The sequence below is a fragment of the Labeo rohita genome, chromosome 2 (genome assembly GCF_022985175.1).
Source record: "Labeo rohita strain BAU-BD-2019 chromosome 2, IGBB_LRoh.1.0, whole genome shotgun sequence".
Classification (NCBI taxonomy): domain Eukaryota; kingdom Metazoa; phylum Chordata; class Actinopteri; order Cypriniformes; family Cyprinidae; genus Labeo; species Labeo rohita.
The window spans coordinates 10,004,575-10,028,614 of record NC_066870.1 but is presented as its reverse complement, the minus strand read 5'-3'; the positions used below and the strand labels follow the sequence as shown (position 1 = coordinate 10,028,614).

Sequence of the window (24,040 nt, the reverse complement as noted above, 5' to 3'; positions counted from 1 at the left end):
GTGCCACTAAAGCACGAACAAATAGGCACGTTGCATACTGTGTGAAGACATGCTGGTCTTTTAAGTTAGTTTTAAATTTTATAGTTTTAAAGTTTTACAGTTTGCCATTTACACTACGGACGCAGCAAAAAAAAAAAAAAAAAAAAAAAAAAAAAAAAAAAAGACAGGATAATGCAGCAAAAAGACGAAGATAAAACATTTTGTCTGTGACGAAGAGAAATGAAGTTGGTAGCAGATGGATAATTGTTTTCCTGAGCATTGACACGGTAAGACACCGTCGACTGTTTTATTCGATTGCATTTCTTAACTGTTTGCACGAGTGGAAGATTTTTTGGATCGGCGTGTTAATCCTGCCGTTTTCGACGATTGAACATCGAACGTTACATCAAAATTTTAATGCCCGAAATAAGCGTTGTGATTTAACGTAACGTTAACTTAGCCTGCAACGTCACACGTAATGTTAGGTTAAACCCGAGTGAATAGTTCAGTCTGTTCTTAACTAACTTACTCACAAATTAACTTTGATTTATCTTTTATTCTGCCATTCGGACGACCTGGATTTGATTGTCTGTTCATTTATATTTCAGCAGTTACTTTATCTGATAAAGATCGACCGAGCCTTACAGTTATAGTTCACAAAATTACATGGTGTCAGTTTTCGATGATAGAACATGTGAAATCGAAATGATAATGCCTGAAATGTGACGTGCTAACGTTATATGTTCCTGTCTGTCAGCGCGTTGTGAATTAGACTGCACAAGTAGGTACCTCGGGTAAACAGTTCAGTCTGTTCACAACTAACGTTATTCGCCAATTAACTTTGGTATGCCTTTTAAAACGTAAACATTCATCATGTCATTTGCACGACCTGGATTTGATTTTCGATTCATTTTATATTTCAGAGTAATCTGATGAAGATCGATTGAGCGCCAAGGTAAGTTAATCAACTTGTTCATAAAAATGATGTGGTGTCAGTTCTGTGATAGTGGATTTGAATCCGTCTTATCATACTGTCAGCACATGAAAATGCATAGTCATGTTCCTAATGCTTATTTTAAATGTGGTATTCCAGATTGCCCCAGAAGATTCAAAAAGTTTGCTGCTTTTAAGGCTCATATATTCAGGGATCACAAAAAGAGGGACACAAAGACGTCTGCTGAGCAATTAGGTAATGCTTACACTTTAGTCTGTGACATTGGTGTCTGTCAGGAAAGATGTAGTGATTTAAGAAACTTAATTTTACACCTGAAGTCTCATATCAGAGAAGGCACTAGAGTGCCTTGCCCATTTAAGTGTAATAAAAGCTTTTCTTTTGCATCAACACTGACCTCACATATATCCAGGTATCACTGCAACTCCTCAGCAGATAGGTTTCGCCATAATATACTACATTTGAATTTTTCAGTGCAGAGACCACATGGTGAGGAATGCAATGTGGCTGAAGACTCAAATGCACTGTCTGATTTGTTTATGGATTGTGGTGATAGTGAAGAGCAGGTGGATATTGCACTATTGCCAGATAATGCAAATGAATCACTGTTTTTGAAGAATATGGCTCTGTTTTATCTCAAATTGCAGGCAAAGCACATTCTCCCATCATCTGTAATTCAGTCAGTAATTGAGGGGCTGCAGGACATCCATGATATTAGCCAGTCTCATTTGCTACACAGGGTAAGTGAAAAATTAACTACACTTGGCATTTCTGAAACTGATGTAAAGAATGTTGTAGACATTATGAAAACTGATGATCTTTTTCGGATGTGTAATACCCATGCACTACACACTGATAAGAGGAGAAAGTCTTTCAAAGCCAATTTCAAGTATGTTGAACCTGTCCCCATCTGCCTTGGTAAAAACGAATCTGGCAAGGAAAGCTTTGCTCAGTACATTCCCATTAAGCAAAGCTTAGAAGCTCTGTTCTGCTGTAAATCAGTTATAGAACAACATAAAAATTCAAGATCTACAATTAAAAACAAATGATGTCCTCAGTGATGTATGGGATGGCAGTAATGTTGATGACAATGTGCTGTTAAAAGATGATACAGATTCGTTGGCTTTAATCTTGTATGAAGACGCTTTTGAAGTGGCAAACCCACTTGGATCTGGCAAGAAAAAGCACAAAATTCTTGCTGTTTACATGACACTTGGAAACCTGTTGCCTTACTGCCAGTCAGGAATTGACCACATGCAGCTAGTTCTTCTGTGTAAGGAACAAGATTTTAAGTTTTTTGGCCAGGATTTGGTTTTTGCCACTCTGGTACAAGATCTTAAAGACCTCGAGGAAAATGGGGTTCTGTTAGCTGATGGAAAGGTTCACAAAGGTACACTATGCGCAATAGCAGGAGATAACCTTGGATCCCATTACATCGGTGGCTTTGTGGAAAATTTCAGTAGAAGTAACCACTTTTGCAGATTTTGTGAAATCGACCGCCAAACATTTCTTTCAGCACCCCTGACAAAGGCATTAACGAGAACTGTAATGTCATATGAGCAGAATCTTAGGGATTTGGACTCAGGTGCAGCTGATATTGCTGTTGGTGTCAAATGCAATTCTCCATTTAATGACCTAAAGTACTTTCACGTATGCCAGCCAGGATTACCTCCCTGTCTAGGACACGACCTTTTTGAAGGTGTTGTGTAATTTTACCTTGCTTTGTATGTGGATCACCTTGTAAATCAAGAGATGCAGTTCACTTACACTGAACTGAATCGCCGCATTAGCCAGTTTAAGTATCTGGGGAATGATGCACATGATAAACCAGCTAACGTTGCTCATGGTACTGGGAAATTAAGTGGACATGCAGTGCAAAATTGGTGCCTGCTCAGGCTTTTACCTCTTTTGGTAGGGGAAAAAATTGCCAATCCAACTGAAAATGAGGTGTGGCAGTTAATACTTCAACTTAGACAAATAGCAGAGCTCATCTGTGCTCCTGTAATTACAGTCGGTCAGATTGCTTATTTAGCAGTTCTAATTGAAGAGTATATTGAGACTAAAAAGATGTCTTTTCCAAGTCATCCACTTAAACTGAAACACCACTACATGTCCCATTACCCTGAACTCATTGAACGTTTTGGTCCACTCATTCGCTTGTGGACGCTGCGTTTTGAGAGTAAGCACACTTTAAACAGTGTGCCATAAAATTGCACAATTTCAAAAACCTGAGTGCTACATTGGCAGAAAGACATCAGCTTCTGCAGGCTTACCTAAATTCAGGAAGCATTTTCTCTGAAAATGTTGTGGCAGAGAAAGGGACAGAATTTCATGCAAGTGACTACAACGATGACATTCAAGGATCTGTTGCATGCTTTCACTTTGAACCAGGGAATACACTGGCATCAAATGAAGTGACAGTGAAGGGCACACTTTACAAAAAGAACCTGCATGTTATTTTGCAGAACAATGATGAGGGAATTGTGTTCGGGAGAATTCAGTTAATTCTTGTTCATAACAATTCCAGTGTGTATTTTGTCACACAAAAATGTCAATCTTTTTGCCTTGTAGACCAGGGAGTTCATTGCTTGACATCTCAAGATAAGGGTTATTTGTGCATAAACCAAGACAGCTTACTGGACTATTATCCACTTCCTAAATACTCTCTGTGTGGCTTGTCAGTTATTGTTCTCCACCATTCTTTCCCAATTCTAGAATAATGTCTGGATTGAAAGAAGCATTGAAAGATGCAGTACTGTCAGTGTTGCCAAGCCTGTCTCCAGATGTTATCAGTCAACTGGTTGAGAAGCTCACGAATCAGGGAGTGGAGGGTTTAGATGATTTGATTTATGTGAAGGAAGATGACATTTTGGAGTTCATCAGACCTATCCAATGCAGGAAACTTCTTAGTGCCTGGCAAAATCAAGGTAGAGATAAGATTGTTTATTTTAAAAAAGTGATCATTTAAAATGTTACATTGCATTACAGTACTTTTTCTGACAGATTTTTTGTTGTACATAATTTACAGAAAAACAAAACCAAACTGTGGTTTTGCAACCAGTTGATGTTCTCCCATTGGTTCCCTGTGAAGCCAGCAGTACTCCTGATGCACGTCCATCATGCTCCTCAAGCACATCAGCAAGCAATCCAGGATCAACTGGTGTTTCACATTCATGGGCTGAAAATTTCAAAGTTCCCTGGAACTTAATGCCTGCAGGTATACAGAGTGCTATTGAGAATGACCGGAGACCTTCCCCAGCTGACCGACGACAAATGATTAGGATCCTTGCTGATGAAATGAAGAAACATGAGGAAAACCCAACCAGATCACAGTGTCTAACTGTTACTCAGCAAATAGTCAGAAGGTATCCAAAAGTGTTTGCTGACATGGTAGGTGACAGGCAGATTGTGGGTGGATATGCATCTCTTCTGTCACAACTGAAAGTACGAATAGAGCATCTTAATCGAAAAAGTACACTCAGTCATCATATGACACAAAGGAATGAAATTGGAAATACTAAAAAACGAAGTTCCACTGATTCTTATGGCTGTACAAGCTGGCAGCCTATTCTTCCACCTGGTGAAAGTTACGAAAGTATTGAAGTTAAGCGTCAAAGGATGGAGGAGATACATCGTCATGAGGGAATCTCTGGAGCACAGAGAGGGGACATTTGCAAACTCATGGAAGAGACCTATTGCCTCCAGCGTAAGATGATTAATGAAATCCCATCCCATACCATTGCAGATATAAGAACCAAATAGCCATATCTCTTTGCACAGAGACATATATATGGCCATTTTGAGATGCTTACTGACAAAAAAGTGCTCAGACTTTTGGAATCGTCTATTCAGGAGGGTGGACCAAAAATTGTCCAGTTTTTCAAAGAAAAACCAACTAACGAGGATGTTCGGAACACACTCTCCAGTGATCAAAATGATCTTGCTGCTATGGTCCTACAACTACTTCTTGCACACTTCAAAGAGAAATTAGATGGTCTTATCCTTCTGACAGATGTAAGTAGAGATTATTCAAAATTTCACATTGATTTGCAGCATGTTTTATTGTTTAGTTCTGTTGATGATGGTTGTACTGTTTTCTTTTACTTTTTTTCAGGAATTTGCAACACCTTCGGATGTCCAGCAAGCGTTACCTTTGCCAGAATGTCCACGCCTTATAATTCTTGGTAAGTAAACCTTAAAGCGATACTTTAAGGCAGGAAACAAAATTACATCATGTTTTTTTTAAGTTAGTGGAAATGATTTTGAAGGTAAGCTGTCTTAAAGGCAGAGTAGATCATTTGGAAAAGGCTAACATTTGCCTGCTACCAAAGCAATTATACGATCCCTCCCTCTAATGAAAGTCACGCCTCCAAAACACATGGGTGCGCTCGTAATTTTGAAAACATGAACAGTTCCCGATCACACGCTGGGTTACGCTAATGGTGAGCTAACGCATAAAGTGAACACAAACTACATAAGTAACATATGTTATTACACAACCCATCATAATCGGAGCAAACAGTGTACCTGCCTGTCTTTTCTCCAGCGTGTAAATGCAACACACGTTTAGCCTAGTATGACCGTTTTTGATCTACTTTTTTTTTGTGGCAGTTTCAAGAGCTGTCTTTCTTTTTGTTGCTCCTTTGGAACTGCCACTTGGAGGAACAGAGGTACCTGCACTCTGTCCACACTCTGTTGTTCTGCTACATGCACATCACACATGAGCACGATTGATAATGTATAATACACATGACGAATCATTGCCCTCGGTCCAATGTTTTTTGATCCTATATCTTTCACACACAATATATATATATATATATTATAACAATACCGATGTTTCACTTTACTTATTGATTGTTATCAGGATGTTAAGAGACTTCAAACCAGCATGACAAAAATGTTTCTGGACAGGATTGCCTACCTTGCCTTTATCTTGCTTTAGCATTACATCCATTTTAGCAAAGAAGCTGTTCCTTTATATGGTGAAAAGTTCACTGCTACAAATGTACATTATGGTATTTCTTTGTGAAAAATTAACCTTAAGTGTTTGTCTGGTTAAAAGAAAATTAAGTAATGAATGCTGCAGAAAGCTATACTGTAGTTCTTTTAACAGTTATGTTGAACTATTTATAAACATCTAAATAACATAACAGAAAAAGAAACAGTAGGTTTTTTTAGTTCACATGTTTTATTAATCCTTTTTTCATTTTCAGGTCAGTCTCTAAGCAACCAGCGGTTGATGTTGAGCGTGGAAGGTCAGGTTGTGTGTGAAGGAGAGCAGCCCAACATTGTCTCTGGTCTTGCAGCGCTGTTTGCCTCATTTTACAATTTTAACCTCCAGTATCAGAAAGAGGCAGCATGCTCCCTTGAGTTTATTCAGAGGTTAGACGCTTACGCATTTGCCATTTATATACAGTGCTGCTCAAAAATTTACACCCCTCTTGCATCTGTAAATAGGTGGATAATTTGGGAAAAATTGTTTATTTTAATGTGGTCTTGCGCAGAGGAAGTTATTGTTAAACAGAAATGTTAAAGTTCACACAAAAAAAATGGATTTCTAAAAACAACCCAGTGCAAAAGTTTAAACACCCCTGATTCTTAATACTGTATGATAACAATGAATGTTTTGTCATAGTTGTTTAAGGGTTTCTTGTTTGTCCTGAGTCATTTATCTGTCCACTGGTTTTGAGAAAAATAATCCAGAATCTTTTTCAGCATTTCTTGAAGTTTGAATTATGTCCAGTATTAACAGTATGATGTTACGGTTCATCTTTATACATTAAAGACAATCAAGAGAAATACACAACTATTACAACAGATAGAAACATTCAGTGATGCTTATGCTTACGTTTGATCAGTTACAAGAGCTGATTTTGTTAGAGGACTTCAAGAACTGCTTACTGGAAAGTTTAGTCGTTTACCTTAATGAACAAAAGGTGAATTCACTTTCACCGGCTGCAGTGTTAGCAGATGAATATATGCTTACTCATAAGACTACTTTTTCTTCTGCTGCTGGTCCGAATTGTGGTACATCAGTGTTTTTGAATACTGAAAAACCTTACTCAATTTCTCGTTCAATTAAACCAATGGCACGCTTTGTAGAGCAATGTAAGGAGCAGAATAAGAGTTCTGACAACAAAAGGGTTTGTTTTTATTGTTTAGATCCTGGTCATCTAATTGCTGACTGTAAAGCTTGGAAGAAAAAAAACACTGTATTAAAACCGAAGAGTGTGGGCAATGTTGTTTGTGAACCAGTGGATCTTATTGAGAACCAATGTTGTTCAGATGTCTCTGACTTTACTCCTTTTGTTTTCAAAGGTGGTGTCTCAATTTCTCCTGATTCTACAGTGAAATCTATTTCCATCTTGAGAGACACAGGTTCGGCACAATCATTTATCCTTGGAAATGAGCTATCTTTTTCAAAGGAGACTAATACCGGAACTGATGTTTTGGTTCGTGGGATTGACTTGAGCTGCGTAAGAGTTCGTCTTCATACTGTGTTTCTGACATCTGATTTAGTTTCAGGTCCTGTGAAAGTGGGAGTACGTTCGAGAAGTTTACGAGAAGTACGTTCGTGTGAGTTTAATTTTGGGAAATGACCTGGCCGGTGGCAAGGTATTTTCTCACCCAATTGTGGCGGAGACTCCTGTTTGTGATCCGAAGCTTGACAGTCAATTCCCTTTGACATTTTCAGCATGTGCAGTCACTCGTGCTCAAGCACGCAAAAATGAGGATGTCATTGATTTATCTGATACCTTTCTTGCTTCTACAGATTCTCCCATTGAGTTGACATTGTCTGTACAGCCTGAAACGGCTAGTGGAAATGCTGATCAAGAACCTTCATTGACAATGGGGCGAGACCAACTTGGTAGAGCCCAACGGTTGGATTCTTCCTTGACGCACTGTCTTGAGGCTGCGGAAGGTACCGTGGAAGGAGATAATGCTTGTGGCGTACAATACTTTTGGGACAGAGGCGTATTGATGCGTAAGTGGCTGTCTCAGAAGGCTAAAGAAGCTGATTTAAGTCCAGAGTATCAGATTGTGTTACCTTTTGGTTATCGAGCAGCAGTTCTTAAACTTGCTCATAATCATCCATTATCTGGTCATTTAGGTAGTACTAAAACATTCATGCGAGTTGCCAAGTACTTTTATTGGCCTGGTTTAAGATCTGCTGTGGCAAAGCATTGTCGTTCGTGTCACACTTGTCAACTTGCTGGTAAACCTAATCAAATCATTCGGCCGGCTCATTTGCAGCCTATTCCAGTGATGGGAGAGCCATTTGAGCGACTCATTTTAGACTGTGTTGGCCCATTGCCAAAGTCGAAAGCGGGTTACCAGTATATTTTGACGCTGATGTGTGCAGCAACACGTTTCCCTGAGGCAATACCGTTACGTAATCTTAAAGCAAAAACCATCGTGAAAGAGTTGATTAAATTTTGTTCAACGTTCGGTCTACCTCGTGTGATTCAGACAGATCAAGGAACAAATTTTAAATCTAAATTATTTGAGCAAGTGTTGAATGGAATTTCTGTGAGTCATGCTGTGTCAAGTGCATACCATCCCCAATCACAGGGGGCGCTAGAGAGATTCCATCAGACTCTCAAATCAATGATGCGTGCTCACTGTGTGGAATCTGGTAAAGACTGGGCTGATGATCTTCCTTTGCTTCTGTTTGCGATAAGAGAAACCGTTCAAGAATCTTTAGGTTACAGTCCAGCAGAGCTTGTCTTTGGACATGTGGTTCGTGGCCCTTTAAAGTTATTAAGCGAACAATTGGTTGCTGATAACATGTCGCTTGTACCGGTGGCCGATTATGTTTCTTCCATTCGTGAACGTCTTCGCAAGGTATGTAAAAGAGCGAGAAAACATTTAGCTGATTCACAGGCTGAGATGAAGGAGTATTATGACCGTAAAAGTGTCGCTCATTCGTTTCAGCCGGGTGATTCAGTTTTGGTGTTACTGGCTATGCCAGGTTCTGCATTGCAACAAAAATTTTCAGGTCCTTACACTGTGACCAAGAAGTTGTCTGATACAAATTATTTGATTTGTACACCTGATCGCCGGAGGAAGTCTCGAATGGTTCATGTTAACATGTTAAAGCCTTATGTGAAGGAGGATTCGGCACCAAACTGCGCTTACTGTTAAGCCGAGTGCTGTTGTTGCATCATTGTCTACAGCAGATGATGTTGTTGAACAGGAGTTTTCTGTGCCTACTGGGCGGTTATTGAACTCCCTAATACTGAATGATTTAGACCTTCACTTAAATCATTTAACTCCGACTCAGAAGAGAGATATTGTTGAGTTGATTGAAAATTCTCCTTCGCTCTTTTGTGACATTCCATCACAGACTACGGTACTGCAACATGATATCGATGTAGGTTATGCAAACCCTATAAAACAGCATCCCTACCGGCTTAATCCCAGGAAACGTGAGTTGATGAAAGCAGAGGTCGATTATTTGCATCGAAATAATTTTGCAAGTTCCAGTCAGAGTGCGTGGAGCTCACCGTGTTTACTAGTTCCTAAGGCTGATTCATCGGTTCGTTTTTGCACTGACTATCGTAAAGTCAATGCAGTAACTAAACCTGATTCCTTTCCACTCCCTCGTATGGAAGACTGCATTGACCGTGTTGGTCCTGCAAAGTTTGTAACGAAATTAGATCTTCTAAAGGGGTACTGACAAGTACCCCTTATACCTCGGGCCTCAGAGATTTCCGCTTTTGTAACCCCTGACGATTTTATGCAGTACTCCGTTATGGCCTTTGGAATGCGTAATGCGCCATCAACATTCCAGAGATTAATGCGTATTGTACTAAGTGGAGTTGAGAAATGTGAGGCCTATTTGGACGATATTGTAATATATTCTTCTAGCTGGGAAGAACATGTGTGTTCTTTACGTGAGGTGTTTGCACGTCTTGTTAATGCTTCTCTGACTTTAAATTTGGCTAAATGCGAGTTCGCCAAGGCCACAGTGGTGCACTTGGGGAAGAAGGTAGGTCAGGGTCATGTATGTCCAGTTGACGCAAAGATTGAAGCTATTTTGGAATTTCCGGTACCGAAAAATAAAAGGGAACTACGTAGATTTTTAGGTATGACAGGATACTATAGAGGATTCTGTCGTAACTTTGCGTTGTCACCACTAACCGATCTTCTCAGCACAGTTAGGGTTGTTGTGTGGTCTTCAGCTTGTGAGCAAGCTTTCCAAGCAGCTAAGGATTTATTGTGTAATGCCCCTATCCTTTTAGCACCGGATTTTGGACGTCCCTTCAAGTTGGAAGTGGATGCTTCTGCTACTGGGGCTGGTGCCATTCTCATTCAAGAAAGTGAGTTGGGAATTGAACACCCAGTTTGTTATTTTTCAAAGAAGTTTACACCGTGTCAGCGCAGATATAGTACAATTGAAAAGGAGGCCCTTGCCTTACTTTTAGCGTTGCAACATTTCGAGGTGTATCTAGGTGGAAGTTCCTTTCCAATTGTCGTGTATACAGATCATAATCCTCTTGTTTTTTTGGCCCGGATGCGTAACTTGAATACTCGTTTAATGCGTTGGTCGCTAATAATTCAAGAGTTTACTTTGGATATCCGGCATAAGAAAGGCTCTCGGAATGTGGTTGCAGATGCCCTGTCCAGGGTCCATGATGCTGAAGCTTAAGTTGTGATTAGATACAAACTTCTTGTTTGTATGTTTTTGGTGTGGAGGTGTTACGAGAGGTTGTAGGTTGTTGCTTGGTTACGGTGTAGCTTGTGTATAGTGTTTTCCTGTTCTACCTCTAATTGTTTTCAGGTGGAGTGGCTCATGAGGACGGATACGTTTGGCGACCGGTGTGATGGCCGCAGTATTTAAGCCGCTGCGATGGAGGATTCTTCGGCTCCCCCGCTCTCCTGGTTTCCCCTTTTCGTCTTTGATGTGTTCTTTCGATTATGTTGAGTGATTGCGAAAGGATCGCTAAGCAAGACATTTGTTGTTATTCTGTGAATTAAGTACAATTGAGTTGTGTTTGGTAGCTGTTACGTTTGTCACCTTACTTCCTGATCCTTGTTAAGTGGACTACGGCCGGGAGGTGGGTGCCTGTTTGTTATGTTCGTTTTTTTCCTGTTTTTGTTAGTAGGGAGGGAAGATTTTGTCTTTTTATTTATAATCTCTTTTCTAGGTTAGTTTTGCGATCGGTAGTTAGTTTTGTTTATTGTATTTTCTTTTGGCGTTTCCCCTCCCGAAGTTTATGCTGTTTTTGTCCATTCTAATTTAATAAATTTCTTCTTTTGCATTCTAACTGTGTTTTGTGGTCGTGAAGCTTTGGGGAGTGAGAGCGGGGACCCCAGGGATCTTTTAAAGAGGATCCCTGTTTACTTGTTACGGTTAATTTATTTCTCTTTGAGTAGAGGTTTAATTTTATTCGTAACAAAGGCAACACTATTCATTTAAAGTGAGGAGGGTGTAAACCTGTGAAAATGATGTAAATTGTTATTGTTTTGTTTATATATTTTATTATTTAGTAATGTCCTTTAGAACATTTAAAAATTTATATTTGTTTTTCAGGACATTAAATATAAAAAATTACACCAAAACCATTTTAAAATTTCAGATTGGATTTTGAACAAAAAGTTTTTTTATATATATATGGAATGTTGATCTTCCCCAGTTAACAATTGTTTACACCTAATAATACAGTTAAATTGCACTATTACTACTATTATTTATTTGTCAAAATAACTGTAAAATAAAAAATTTATGCATAACTTGCATTCATGTTATTCGGCCTTTGTTCAGCAACTGGGAGTACACAGAAGTATGCGATTTATATTTAAAGCAGAACATGGTTAACAAAGACAAAATGGAAACTTTTGTTTGATCCACGTTTTGTCAGTAAAGTGCAATGACTAGCATAAAATTTAATTTTAGTAACTATATCCAAACTATATCCAAACCAATTCTTGAACTACATTTCTCGTTAAGAGAGAGATATAAAAATAGGCATAAACATTATACTAATTTTTGTTTGTTTTTTACCTTGTAGACGCTTTCTCGACATCAACCCAGAGCGTGGATCTAAAGCCAAGAAAGGGAAAGTTACGTCAAAGAAGACTGGCCAAATTGTGCAAAAAAAGAACACTACTGTGCACCCACAGGTTTCCTCTCTTCTGAGAAAACTTACAGACTTTGAATGGAATTTTTAGACACTTCCACTATCCACTGTAATTGAACTAAAAGGAAGTAAGGTATAATGCTGTTAACAGTTAATTGCAATACAAAAGTACAGCTGGCATTTCTTTATATAATGCGTTTTTTTCCTGCTGACATTTTATTTTTTGCACAATTTTAAAATAATTTAAAACCTTTCGATTAATTAGAAGTTAATTTGTGGAGACTACTGAAAAGTTAATTTGTGGACAGTACTTGTTAATGTTCTGTTAACTGTTCAGTGAATTTATTTCGTACAGCTGACATTTCAACCAACATTTTCTGGCCTTTGCTTTTGAGAAATAAACATGTTAAGTTCTAAGACCTTTGTTTTTTATTTCCATTTGAGACTACTGATAAGGAAAAAAAGTTACATTTTCTTGTTTTAAGGAAAATTATATTCTGTGTAGAAATACAATTTAATGCAATATATAACACATTGTAATATTGTAAAATTAAGTAGCACAACAGTTTAATACAGTAATTAAAAATTGAAATGTAGTTTACAGTTGTGGTTCTGTAAAAAAACAGAATGTGGCTGGCAACCCAGCTGCCAGTGTTGTACTGTAAATTTACAGGGAAAAGTTTTACAGTACATACTGTAAACAAAAATTAAATTACAGCATGATACTGTATCTGGCAACTACAGTACAATACTGTAAATGTAGTTTACAGTTGTGGTTCTGTAAAAAAACAGAATGTGGCTGGTAACCCAGCTGCCAGTATTATACTGTAAATTTACAGGGAAAAGTTTTACAGTGTACTTTATAAAAACAAGTTACTTTTAGGCTTTTAATGTCATATTTAGGTATATTTGCGTTGTTTTATTTTTGTAATATTGATTATTTTCTCATCCAATTTTGAGGAGAGGAGAAACTGCCTCCCCGGATGCCGGACAGTAAACTGATGCCACGGAATATTTCTGATTTACAATAGTAGTCTAAGTACCTTTCTCTGCCAATACACAGTCTAAACTTGATTACCTGTCTCCTCATTATTGGTGCTCTGACCGGCACAGGGGGATTTACTCATCCAGTACCTCACCAAAAACCTACCAGTTCAATAGTCTCTATAACATCACCTGTGTGATTGTTTTTATAGTATTTATACACGGGGCTATTGAATGCTTGAGTTTCATTGGTTGACAAACATGCTAAGGTGTGTGATTTTTTTTTTTGGCAAATGCCCAGCTATAATGTAGTTTCAGACAGTTTCAGTTCAGAACAGTTCACTTTGACAAATTATTTCAGTTATTTTAAAGGTCTTTGCAGCCTACAACAGCAAAGAACCTAAAACCAACAGGACGAAAATGACAAATGTTTATCCCACAAAGTTACGTTTTATTATTGATGGAAAGCGTGCTTTAGTTCTCCCACTCTTTCCCATATAAATGCACACACTTACAACACAGACACATACAAGCACACAGAAATTTGTTGTCAGTGCTGCCGCACAAATTTACCAGTAAAACAGTTTTGCAGCTAAAGCTACATGACATTTCTCAGTAGCAACACTCTAGCTAGGTGGTAGTCTTTGTTCTTGAAACAGTTAAACTTACATTTTTTTCTATTAATAGAGATGCTGATGCCAAACAGAGTTGCACAGACTTGGGTAGTTTTACACGCTTTACACAGCTACAATTAATCTCTCTCTCTAATAATTGAATTAGGCTCTATTAATACCTGCATTATCAGTTGCCCAGGCCTTTGTTACTAGTATAAAATGTCATTTTGGAATTAGCATTGAAGGTTTCAGATGAAAAAGAAATTAGTCCTACATGCAAGAGAGTTTTAAAGACCAAAACCTAACAAATGTTTTTGAAATACATCATCTAAAAACAAAGTCTTGAGGTGGTTACCGTATCACAAGCAGGCTAATTGACTTCGAGCCACTGAATTATTAGAAAAATAATGCAAACCGAGAAGTAACAGTTGTGCATTATTTTTCTAATAATTCAAAGGAAATGTTTCTTACTTCTGAAATTAAAATGTTAAAGATCTGATAGCACAAATCTAAAGGGCTGATTTTTAGCAAACTAAGCAAAGTTCCAAACCAACACAACTTTCAAAACAATGTACAATTCTTTATTTTTCTGGCAGCAAGATTTTTTTTTCTATTTTTTTTTTTTTTTTTTTTGAGGTACAGTACAAACTACATGACTGATGTCCTCTGTGTTTACTGTTAGAGACATCCTTAACATTAGTGATAGGTGGGCTTATATTGGATAGCTGCTATTCACTTTCATGCTTTTCCAAAACAAAACAAAACAAAACAAAAAAATCTAAACAACATCCAATAGTTCATTAATCTCCAATAGCAGCAAAAATTTTAGGGCTACAAATCAAGCACCCCCACACCCTTTAAACAATTCTGCATTCTTGTAATAACATTTTTGTCAAAACAAGAATGTCACACTCTAACTGAACATAAATGTACATGTTTTTTAATTGCACTTCAGGAATATGATTTTAATCCCTCATAGATAGAAAAGGTTTGGCTTCCTCTGTTATCTCTGTTAGAATCTTCTGTTGTTTTCCCTAAATAAACAACATAAGTTAATTGGCCAGGTTTTTAAAAAAAGCATTATATGGGTATAACACAGACACAAAGAGGTGATGGAATTGTGTAGTCTCAGTCAGCACAGATCCAAAACACAAGAAAAGCAATGTCTGAATCTCTGATTCATTACATCAGACTTCTGTTCAGAATAACATACTACCTAGAGAACATTTCGTAACCTTGGAATGATAAGGTTCTATCTGCATTCTAAGCAGTTTTGAGACATTGAGCTTTTTTTAATTTTTGCATTCAATATACTTTGCAGATAGAATCTTTTTGTTTTCTAAATAAAAAGTCTCAAAATATACACAACTTTAAAAAAAAAAACACACATCACATAATGTAAATAAGTTGTCATGATAATGAAGCTGTCCGCAATAATTATGTGAATAACTCAATTTTGACAAAAACTTTAGAACTTTATAATTCCAAGCTGATGATATACTATATTTTCGTTTACTATGTAAATCATTGCCCACTTGCCCTGGTTTTTCTTTTCAGAGTCACCATGATATAAAACTCACTATGCTTCTCTGCACGTTGGGATTTTCCTCTCAGTTAAGGCAGGTCTTGTAGAGCTGTTGCAGATCATTTTCTCCTGAAGTTCCTCTGCAGTCTGATGTATACAGCCAGGCACAGGGACACAGCTCCAGTTTTTGGAGAGTGTCATGAATCAGGTTCCCATCAGGTTCAACCATTAATAGCAGACGAGAAGTGAAAAATAGACCATACTTTTCAGAAGAACTTGTCATCAATACGGAAGTGAGGTCGTGTGACGTCATCAGGGTTGATAAACACAGAGATAGACTTCCCTGGATTCTCAGTCACTAACTGCTGTAACTTCTTGGCCAGCCGGTCATCTGGCTGCTGGTGATCAGCCGAGGAGGAATCCGTAAGCGGAGAGAGCAGTCCTGAGGAACTCCCACGACGCTGCATTTCCTGCGTCAGTCTGTTAGCCGCCTTGGCCTGGTCAATAATGGAGCGTAGGTGCTCGCCTGGATCCGAGCGTACCACCGCTAGCTTCCGAGCGTGGAACATGGCAGTCTCGTCGCACAGGTGCTCCAACATGTTACACTGTGGGATGAAGTAGTTAGGGCAGGTCTTGTTGACAAGGCAGTGCTGCAAGTCATCTATGAGACCTAGCATAAAATGCGCAGCATAGTCTTCCTGTGACAAATAGCTTGCAGGTAATCGGTCACAGGCCCACAACATAATGCTACGTAAATAATATGGACTGACAGATGTAGGTTGGGCTAGTAGCTTAATAACAATTGCCTTACATGCCTGGTAAGCTTGCATGAGACCTGGTGAGATACACTTTTTCAACTGAACCTCGCTGCGGGCGAATGAGAGCCGCCACTCATTCTCTCGGCAACCAGAGGCTGAACAGGCAGGCAATAGATAGAAGCCGCTGATAACCTCCTCCTCCGTGATTTTGCCATCCCAAAAGTGGTTCTCCATCAACCAGCTCTGAGCAACTGCCGGCCAGCCTTTAAAAGACACCACAGGAACAATGTCATAAAGCATGCGGCTGCTACCCACACCTAAAACCATAGACAACAGGGTGTTGTGACGCTCAACCCGCTCCACCCTTGGGGTGCCTCTTTGTGGCTTGCGCTGTAACTCTGCCAGTACTAATCCAACAGCTTCTTGGAACCAGTCGGCTACCAGAGTGGGTGAGAAGAAGTAGTTGGTGGTGCCGTTAAGATGATCAGTAAGCGTGCAGCAGTCCCGCCAACGGTTAATGGTGCCCTCGTCAAAAAGTCGCAAGCTGAGCCAAGAGTGACCAAGTGCTGAGTGGCGCATGTCCAGTGTGACTGGTTGGTTCCGGTCATGCAACTTTAGCGCAGGAACCAATAGGGTGAATGCCATGTCATAGTCGGAGCCACGGTTGTAGATGCCAAGCTCACTGAGATCCATGTCCATCACACCTTCTCGCACACCACCAGACAACAACAGGTACTCATTTGCAACAGGCAACTTTTGGTCCAGCTTTTGCACCATGCCTGAAACAGAGACAACACAAAATCAAGTTAAGTCACCTTTATGTATATAGCACTTTGTACAATACAGATTATGTTAAAGCAGCTTAACAGTGTTAAAAAGGAAAATAGTGTGTCATTAGTGGAAACAAAATTAAATTCTGCTGAGAAGCAGCTCTAAAAGAGGACAATATAAAAGAGTAAATTTTTCAGTTAAAATCAGTTTCATCATTGATTCAGTGATGTTATCATCCAGCTCAGTTCAGTTTTCTTCAAATAGTGTCTGTGAAATCAAGTTGACAATATTGCCAAACAAGTGTCGCCAACTATGCAAGCCAAAGGCAACAGTGGCCAGGAACCAACTCCATCGGTGACAGAATGGAAAAAAAAAGGCTTCAGTCGGTAGGCCACCTTTCCTCTGGCCGGACAAACCAACATGATGTGGTTTAATTCCAGGCTGCAATACAAGTCAGACTGTGCAAAGGACTCTGGTTCTCGTAGTCAGACAATATATAAATGTACACTAAAACAAAGATTCTTACAGCGGATTGGTGTACAAAAAGTAAAATATTTCTTTTATTGAAAACAGACACCTCAATTATTTTTTTTTCTATTGATATTATTTTGTTTCTTGTCTCTATGGATAAAAGCATCAGCTAAATTAATAAATCTAAATGTATTACAATACTTTTTGTGCAATATACATTTTGATTTTCCAGGTCAATTAAACATATATTGAAAAAAATTTGAAATATTAAAGAAAATGTTTTGTGATTTAGTTCTATTTATCTTCTTCCTGGCATGGGGTAGAAATAATTGATGCTGCATTGTTTAAGTAGTTTTGTTTTTGACTGCTGACTTTTGTTGTCCTGTTTAGTAACCAGAGGAAAACATCACAGTGAAAATGATTTACCTTTATTTAATGCAGGTGTCATGAACTGTTCTCCTCTGACAGCTCTGTCTGTCATGTATTTGTTTAATGTGTCTTTGTTTGTGTAGAGTTACTGAGCACATGGCTCTGTCTTTGTTGCTGTTGGTCATGTGCTCCTCTTGTCCTGTATCCCTGCCCCCTTGTTTAGTCCTTGTTAAGTCTTGCCTGAGTGTGCTCACCTATTCCTCATGTTCTCTGCTCCCTTTATATGTGCTTCCTTTCCCTGTTGTCTTGCCAGTTTGTCTAGCAATATGGTGTGTTACTGTGGTCTTCATTGTTGCTAATAGACTGTGGTATATTGTCGAGTAGCTACTTGTAGTTCTGCCTTCTAATTCTAGTTGTGTTCAGTCTACAGCTCCTGTGTATCCTTGCTGAAGTTTAGCTTTTTACTGTAGTATTAGTAGTTTTTCTAGTTTTTGCCTAGCATTGTTTACTGCCATTGATCTTGTCTTATGCTGTTGTCTCTTGTATGTTCTAGTCCTGTACTGCAGGCTGAGTCGAAAAATTTCCATTTCATGTTCTCCCTTAACTTCAAATAGCCCTATATCACTGTTTCACCTTTTTTGTTGAGGGTGTTTGATCTTCTTTGCATGTTCACTTTGCAAAGATTGGGTCAGTACTTCTGCAGTGATGTAGGATAATTTTGAAATTATTTTTTAACTGTCTTGAGGCAGAATACACAGAGTTCAAGGAGAGCAAGACAAGACGAGCGTTTGAGATTAAAAAGTATTTAAATTGTATTTTTTTTAAAATGAAAATAACTAGATAAGACCCTTCTTCCTCGGCTGGGATCGTTTACAGCCGCATTTGGGATCGTTTGAAGCCGCATTTAAACTGCATTTTGGAAGTTCAAAATTGGAGCACCATACCAGTCCATTATATGGAGAAAAATCCTAAAATGTATAACTCAAAAAAACATAATTTCTTTACGGCCGAAGAAAAAAAAGACATGAACATCTTGGATGACAAGTGGGTGAGTACACCATCTGTAATTTTTTGTTCTGGAAGTGGACTTCTCCTTTAACATTAATCTCATATGACTACACTCATAATCTCAAACTTATCTTTAAAGAGTGTGTGTATGAAATGCTTTTTTTTTTTTTTTTGTAAATTAACAATTTATTGTTTGCATATTTTGCACATTGTTTATTGTTTGCACATTTTATTTTTCAAACTGAATGAAATTGCATTATCTAAATTTGTATCAATCGAGTGAAGTCTAAACCCCACAACTGTGCTACTGTTCACTTCCTGTCACGTGACCAAAGCTCTTCCACTTCACTGCAGACAGCAGAGCACTCTCCTTTGGCATCTATTTCCAGTGGGTCAATAAGAGGACCTGAAAGCTGATGCCAGCACTAGAAAAAAGCGGCAGATCAATAACGGAGGAATGTGACGTTCTTTACAGTTGTTTACATTCTATTGTGTGTCTATACTGGCTTTTAGAGCACAGAGGCAGGCACATAAACTGAGTATAAATGCAGCCGGCAGTTTAATGTTCTCATGCATGTGTAATTGTTCTTCAGCATCCATACCCACACCAAGCTGAGCTCTTATCTGTCCCCTTTGAAGAATGGGATGCACTCAAATATTTATAGCTCTTCCCTGAACGGGGCAGTTTGACTCAGTGCCCTTGGAATCACTCACTATGGTAAAGTTTTTTACCTTCTTTGGCCACTTACTGTATATTTTTCATTTCTCTTAAAAAATGATTATTATGCCAGCTTCCCTTACAAAAAATAGGACTGCACTTTTTTTTCCGCAGTTTTCACATAGCTCACTTGATCATATAGCAGTTCTTGAGCAATGTTTTATATGTAAAAAGCAAGAAATGTCTAGAAGTAGAAGATGCTAGAAGTATGCAGTATACAGTCAACATCTGAAGTGGATCAAAAAAAGTTCATCAAAGTTGTCCTAAAACAAGAACAGTTATTGTTTTTTTGTTTTAGGACAGCTTTGGTGAAAGTTTTGATCCACTTCAAATGTTGACTACTGTAATCCTCACATTTCTTATACAGACATAAAACTGTATGACATTATCTACTATTGCCTATTTTTGAACAATAATGATTTAAAGAAAAAATCATGCTTTATATTTCTTAGTTTTCCATATATAAAATTTTCAAATGATTCAAACCTATTCAAATAATACTACTTTTAATAAACAACTTGGAGGAAAAAATAGCATAAAAAATCTCATATAAAAAGATCAGGATTAGTTTTTTTTAAGTTAAATATTCTTTTCTACATATACTGTTCCCACACCCATCCACCCCTGTTATTCTTTAAATCTATCTTTCACAGAGATTACAACTTTCAAAGACATTGTGTCACTTTTGTTCCATCAGTCTCATTTGCATACACAGACATTGCAGGCCAGACAACCTCCTGCTATCTGAACTAAGCATTTGGTGAAAGCCAGTAATTAAAAGTGTGAGAACAAAAAGAAGGGGAGAGCTGCACATTACTTCTGCCTCAATGGATATGAGGTTCCCACAACTGCCTGAATGCTCCCTTACACTCACTTCTGCCTAGTTTGGAAATAAAAACCCAGTGCTGCTGAAAATATTCCCAATGATAAATCTGTTTTATACCACCAGGTGTCAGACAAATATTTTTAGTCAAATAGTTCAATTAAAGTCAGTTAATGCCTAAATGACATATATACAGTAAATCAAAAGAGGGGTTCAATATTAAGTAAGGAATTAAGGTCTAGAAACTAGTTATTGATATTACAAGTTATTGATATTACAAGAAGTTATTTATATTACAGCCATCTGTAGTAGACAGCTGAATTTTTCTAATTATTAGTGATAAATGTTCACCATGTTTAAATACTAACTGATCTCAAGTCATTCACTTTTTAATTAATTAATGAATGTATATATTTATTTTTATTTAACCCCAGTATGCCTGCAGGACTACCTTATTAATAGTTTATGCACCAGTGTCTGCTCTGTACAGATTATTTTGTAAATGTAAGCATTTGTTCTTTATAATCTTTACTTTTTCATTTAATCCTCACTTTTTCATTTCATTTTGGGGGTTTCAACATGTGGACGTAATCATTCCAATCCTGTCAAACAGTAGATTAGGGGCGTGCATTCATCCCACTACCACAGAAATATTATTCCACATGAGGTCAGACATACAGTAAACCAGCTTAAGAGCAGACCAAAATGAATTCAGTATTTGGATAATGTAAAATGCTGAGATGCTGGCTAAAGCACAAAGCACTACAGAGCAGTGATTGTAACTACTCACATAAATCATGCAATAATTATTTTAAAATCTGGATTAGTATATAAAGTATACCTAAACTAGTATATAAATAAGTATATATTTTATATTCTATATCTAAAACCACTGAATTACGGGTGAAAAAATACAGTATTAGTGCAGATATCTGACTATTTCTGACTGGCGGTAATCCTAAACAGATTCTACCATATTAATGATGAATAGACTAAATAATAATAATATTGATTATTTAAAAAAAAATATATCGTAAAAGGTCTAAATAGACGATCCTATTACCGAGCATGGAGAAGATGAAATCCTTGGCGGTGTGTATTTCCAGTGCCCTCTGGTCGTCATACTCTCGTTGGTCTTGTTTACTGAATTCATGGATGAGTCGGTTGAGCTCCTCGATCTTCACTCCGGACCTGAAATCAAGCTCATGACAGCACCACAGCTTGTGGTTATTGTTTAAGCCGCCCAGCGCTGCGGTTGGACTGTTTCCCAGACTGCTAACGGATCCAGTCCGGCTGCTTTGAGTTGGGACCGCCATCTTCACACCAGAAGGACCGTCAGGGATGCGACGTTTCTCTTGGTTTCCCCTCCTTTTTTAATACATCGGGTGGTCTGATCTTTGAATGGAGCCGTGATGTCATTCAGTCTAGTCCATACTTACTTACTTACTAACAGCCCACTGCAAAATAAACATAATAAATAGGTTGTAAGAAACATTTTATATTTGGGGTTTGCTATTTCTCTAACAGTGGTAATAAATGCAAATAATTTATATAATATATATATATATATGTATATATATATATATCGCTCAAGTTACTAACATAATCTCAGTTCCCTGAGATAAGGTAACGAGTGTTGCGTCGCTGATGCATATAGGGACTCTTGTTTTACTCTGACATCAAAGTCTGATTTGATAACGTTTGTGTAGGCGCACAAACCAATGGCGCTCTAGCCTGTCAGAATGGGAGGAGCCATATGGCTATATAAGCTGATTCAGAGCGTATTGCCAACTTCGCGACTTTGTTGCTAGATTTAGCGATTTTTCAGACCCCTTTATCAACTTCTTCCCAAAATAGTGTCTAGTGACAAACCTTATTTAGTTTCTGAGACTCGTTGATACTGCCACACAAGCGTGAGGCCTTGCTTTCCTGACGCACATACCTTTTTCTCTGCATCTGCTCTGTTCAGTGAGCGGCTAAGAGGAGCTGCGCTTTCAGTTAAAATAGATATTCTGTTGCTTCTCTAATTTTTCATGCAAATATAGCTGAAATCATAGCACAGCCATTGTCTTTATCTTATGTATATTTAATTTAATCAGGCAACGGCTCAAATATAAATCAGGATTTTTGTGCAGATTAACATCTTACAAGGGAGAGCTGGGTATGTAGTCTTAAAGGGTAGTGTTTCAGTTACTATTTCATATTCACCCCTGACAACAGAAACAGTAAAATATATAAATGAAAACAGTTTTATTGAGAATTTGGCTGCATTATAATACAGTATGTGAGCACAGAGAGGCAAACAAATGCAAAAGGCAATATGACACAATGACGTCATGAATATACTTATAATATAATTAGTGTATGACATCATCTAGCAACATTTGCTGACTTTAGCTACTTTCCATTGAAAGAAGTTGGCAACACTGAGAGCACCATATCATCAGAATCACTCGACTGAAGCAACAGCCATCGATTCACGTGCAGCTCATAGCACGGCCGGTAATGCAAAGCTTGTTTCCTTATCTCGTGGAACCGAGGTTACATTAGTAACCAGAGCATTCCCTATTAAATGGTCTCTCCCATTGCATCACTGACACATATGGGGAACTCCTCCAGCAGCCCCATGATATAAGTTGAAGCAGAACTTAGCATGCTCCCAAGCCCAAGTCCAAAGCACTTAGAAAGGGCTTGTGAGCTTGAGTAATGAAGAGATATAGCAGGGACATCTAAAAAAAAATCTAACAAAGGTAGATGGCGACGACCAGCTGGTGGCCGCACAAATCTCCCCAATGGAAGTCATACTGGACCACGCCCAGGAAGAGGCCATCCTCTCTGGTGGAATGGGCTCTCACACAAATAGGACACTGTCTGCCAGCCACTTCATAAGTGAGAACTATAGCATCCACTATCCAGCGGGATAGTCTCTGCTTTGTAACAAGCAGCCCCTTTAACTGGCCTCCAAAGCATACAAAGAGCTGCTCAGATTAACTGAACAATCTAGAACGCTCAGCATATGCCCTGAGTGCCCTAACAGGATACAACAGGTTAGGATCTTGTTCACCATCCACCACGGGGAGGGCTAACAGAGAAATAACCTAGGCTCTGAGCGGTGTTGAAAGCACCTTAGGAACATAGGCAGTCGTTAGGACCATACTCAAGACAGGAAGCGGTGACAGACAATGCTTGCAAGTCACTAACTCGCTTGACCAAAGCTAGGGTCAACAGCAGAGCTGTTTTGAGCGACATGGGCCGCAAATCAACCATCTGAAGTGGCTGAAAAGGAAGGCCCTCCAGAGCCCTTAGGACTACAGATAAGTCGGTATAGACTTAGGGCAAGGTGGGTTCAACCTGCAAGCGCCTCTTAAGAAAATTAACAACCAAGTCATGTCTACAGATCGATTTGCCAACCAGGAGAGAATGATTCACTGCGATAGCTGGCACATAAACTTTGAGGGTGGACGGGAAATATCCCTTATCCAACCACTCCTGAAAGAAGGTGAGCACGTGGGACACCTCACGCAAAATTGGGTCCAGGCTTCTTTCTGAACACCAGTCACAAAAGACCGACCATTTTAGAGCTAAAAGACATCTTGTAGATGGAGCTTTAGCCTCTAAAATGGTATTAGTGACTCTCGGGTGGAGTTGGCTAGATTATTTCGAGGCAGTTGATATGCAGGTGTTGCTCGTGGATCGACCAGGAGCCGAATGCCAAATTGCCCTCGTACAGGCATCTGTAGTGACCACAGGGGAAAGAGCCATGTCTACGCACTTTGTAAAGGTGCAGGGAGCCAGGGACAGCCCGAAAGTATACTGATAGGCCTGTATATTGATAGGCCACTCACTCAAATGCAAATCTCAAGAACAGTCTGTGACGGAGGACTATTTGGATATGAAAGTAAGCATCTTTCAGATCCAGAGACAGAAACCAGTCCTCGGGACATATTTGAGAGAAGATTTGTTTCAGAGTCAACATTCTGA

General features: G+C 38.6%; 2 protein-coding genes across 2 annotated transcripts; one reads left to right on the top strand and one right to left on the bottom strand.

Annotated features, from left to right (window-relative positions):
- The first annotated feature begins 210 nt into the window (after positions 1-210).
- Positions 211-12,406, top strand: LOC127175342 (uncharacterized). The gene is made up of 8 exons (XM_051126366.1): positions 211-266; positions 903-934; positions 1,579-1,671; positions 3,647-3,858; positions 3,960-4,945; positions 5,046-5,115; positions 6,148-6,316; positions 11,950-12,406. Exons 5-8 carry the CDS (start codon positions 4,736-4,738, stop codon positions 12,107-12,109), a joined length of 609 nt encoding a protein of 202 aa, XP_050982323.1. The 5' UTR covers positions 211-266; positions 903-934; positions 1,579-1,671; positions 3,647-3,858; positions 3,960-4,735; the 3' UTR covers positions 12,110-12,406.
- Positions 12,407-13,442: 1,036 nt separating this feature from the next.
- On the bottom strand, positions 13,443-21,725 carry mb21d2 (Mab-21 domain containing 2). The gene is made up of 3 exons (XM_051122528.1): positions 21,662-21,725; positions 21,123-21,516; positions 13,443-16,678 (listed from the first exon to the last, which is right to left on the bottom strand). The coding sequence occupies exons 2-3, from the start codon at positions 21,373-21,375 to the stop codon at positions 15,408-15,410; spliced, it is 1,524 nt and encodes a 507-aa protein (XP_050978485.1). The 5' UTR covers positions 21,376-21,516; positions 21,662-21,725; the 3' UTR covers positions 13,443-15,407.
- Between the last annotated feature and the right edge of the window lie 2,315 nt (positions 21,726-24,040).

What these genes read in the sequence shown, in the direction of transcription:
- LOC127175342 (XM_051126366.1), top strand. Translation starts at nt 4,736, where the DNA reads ATGCTTACTGACAAAAAAGTGCTCAGACTTTTGGAATCGTCTATTCAG. An exon ending in TCCACGCCTTATAATTCTTG is followed by an intron (nt 5,116 to 6,147) that starts GTAAGTAAACCT and finishes TTTCATTTTCAG; the next exon opens with GTCAGTCTCTAAGCAACCAG. An exon ending in TCCCTTGAGTTTATTCAGAG is followed by an intron (nt 6,317 to 11,949) that starts GTTAGACGCTTA and finishes TTTACCTTGTAG; the next exon opens with ACGCTTTCTCGACATCAACC.
- mb21d2 (XM_051122528.1), bottom strand. Translation starts at nt 21,375, where the DNA reads ATGGCGGTCCCAACTCAAAGCAGCCGGACTGGATCCGTTAGCAGTCTG. An exon ending in TTTCATCTTCTCCATGCTCG is followed by an intron (nt 16,679 to 21,122) that starts GTAATAGGATCG and finishes TCTCTGTTTCAG; the next exon opens with GCATGGTGCAAAAGCTGGAC.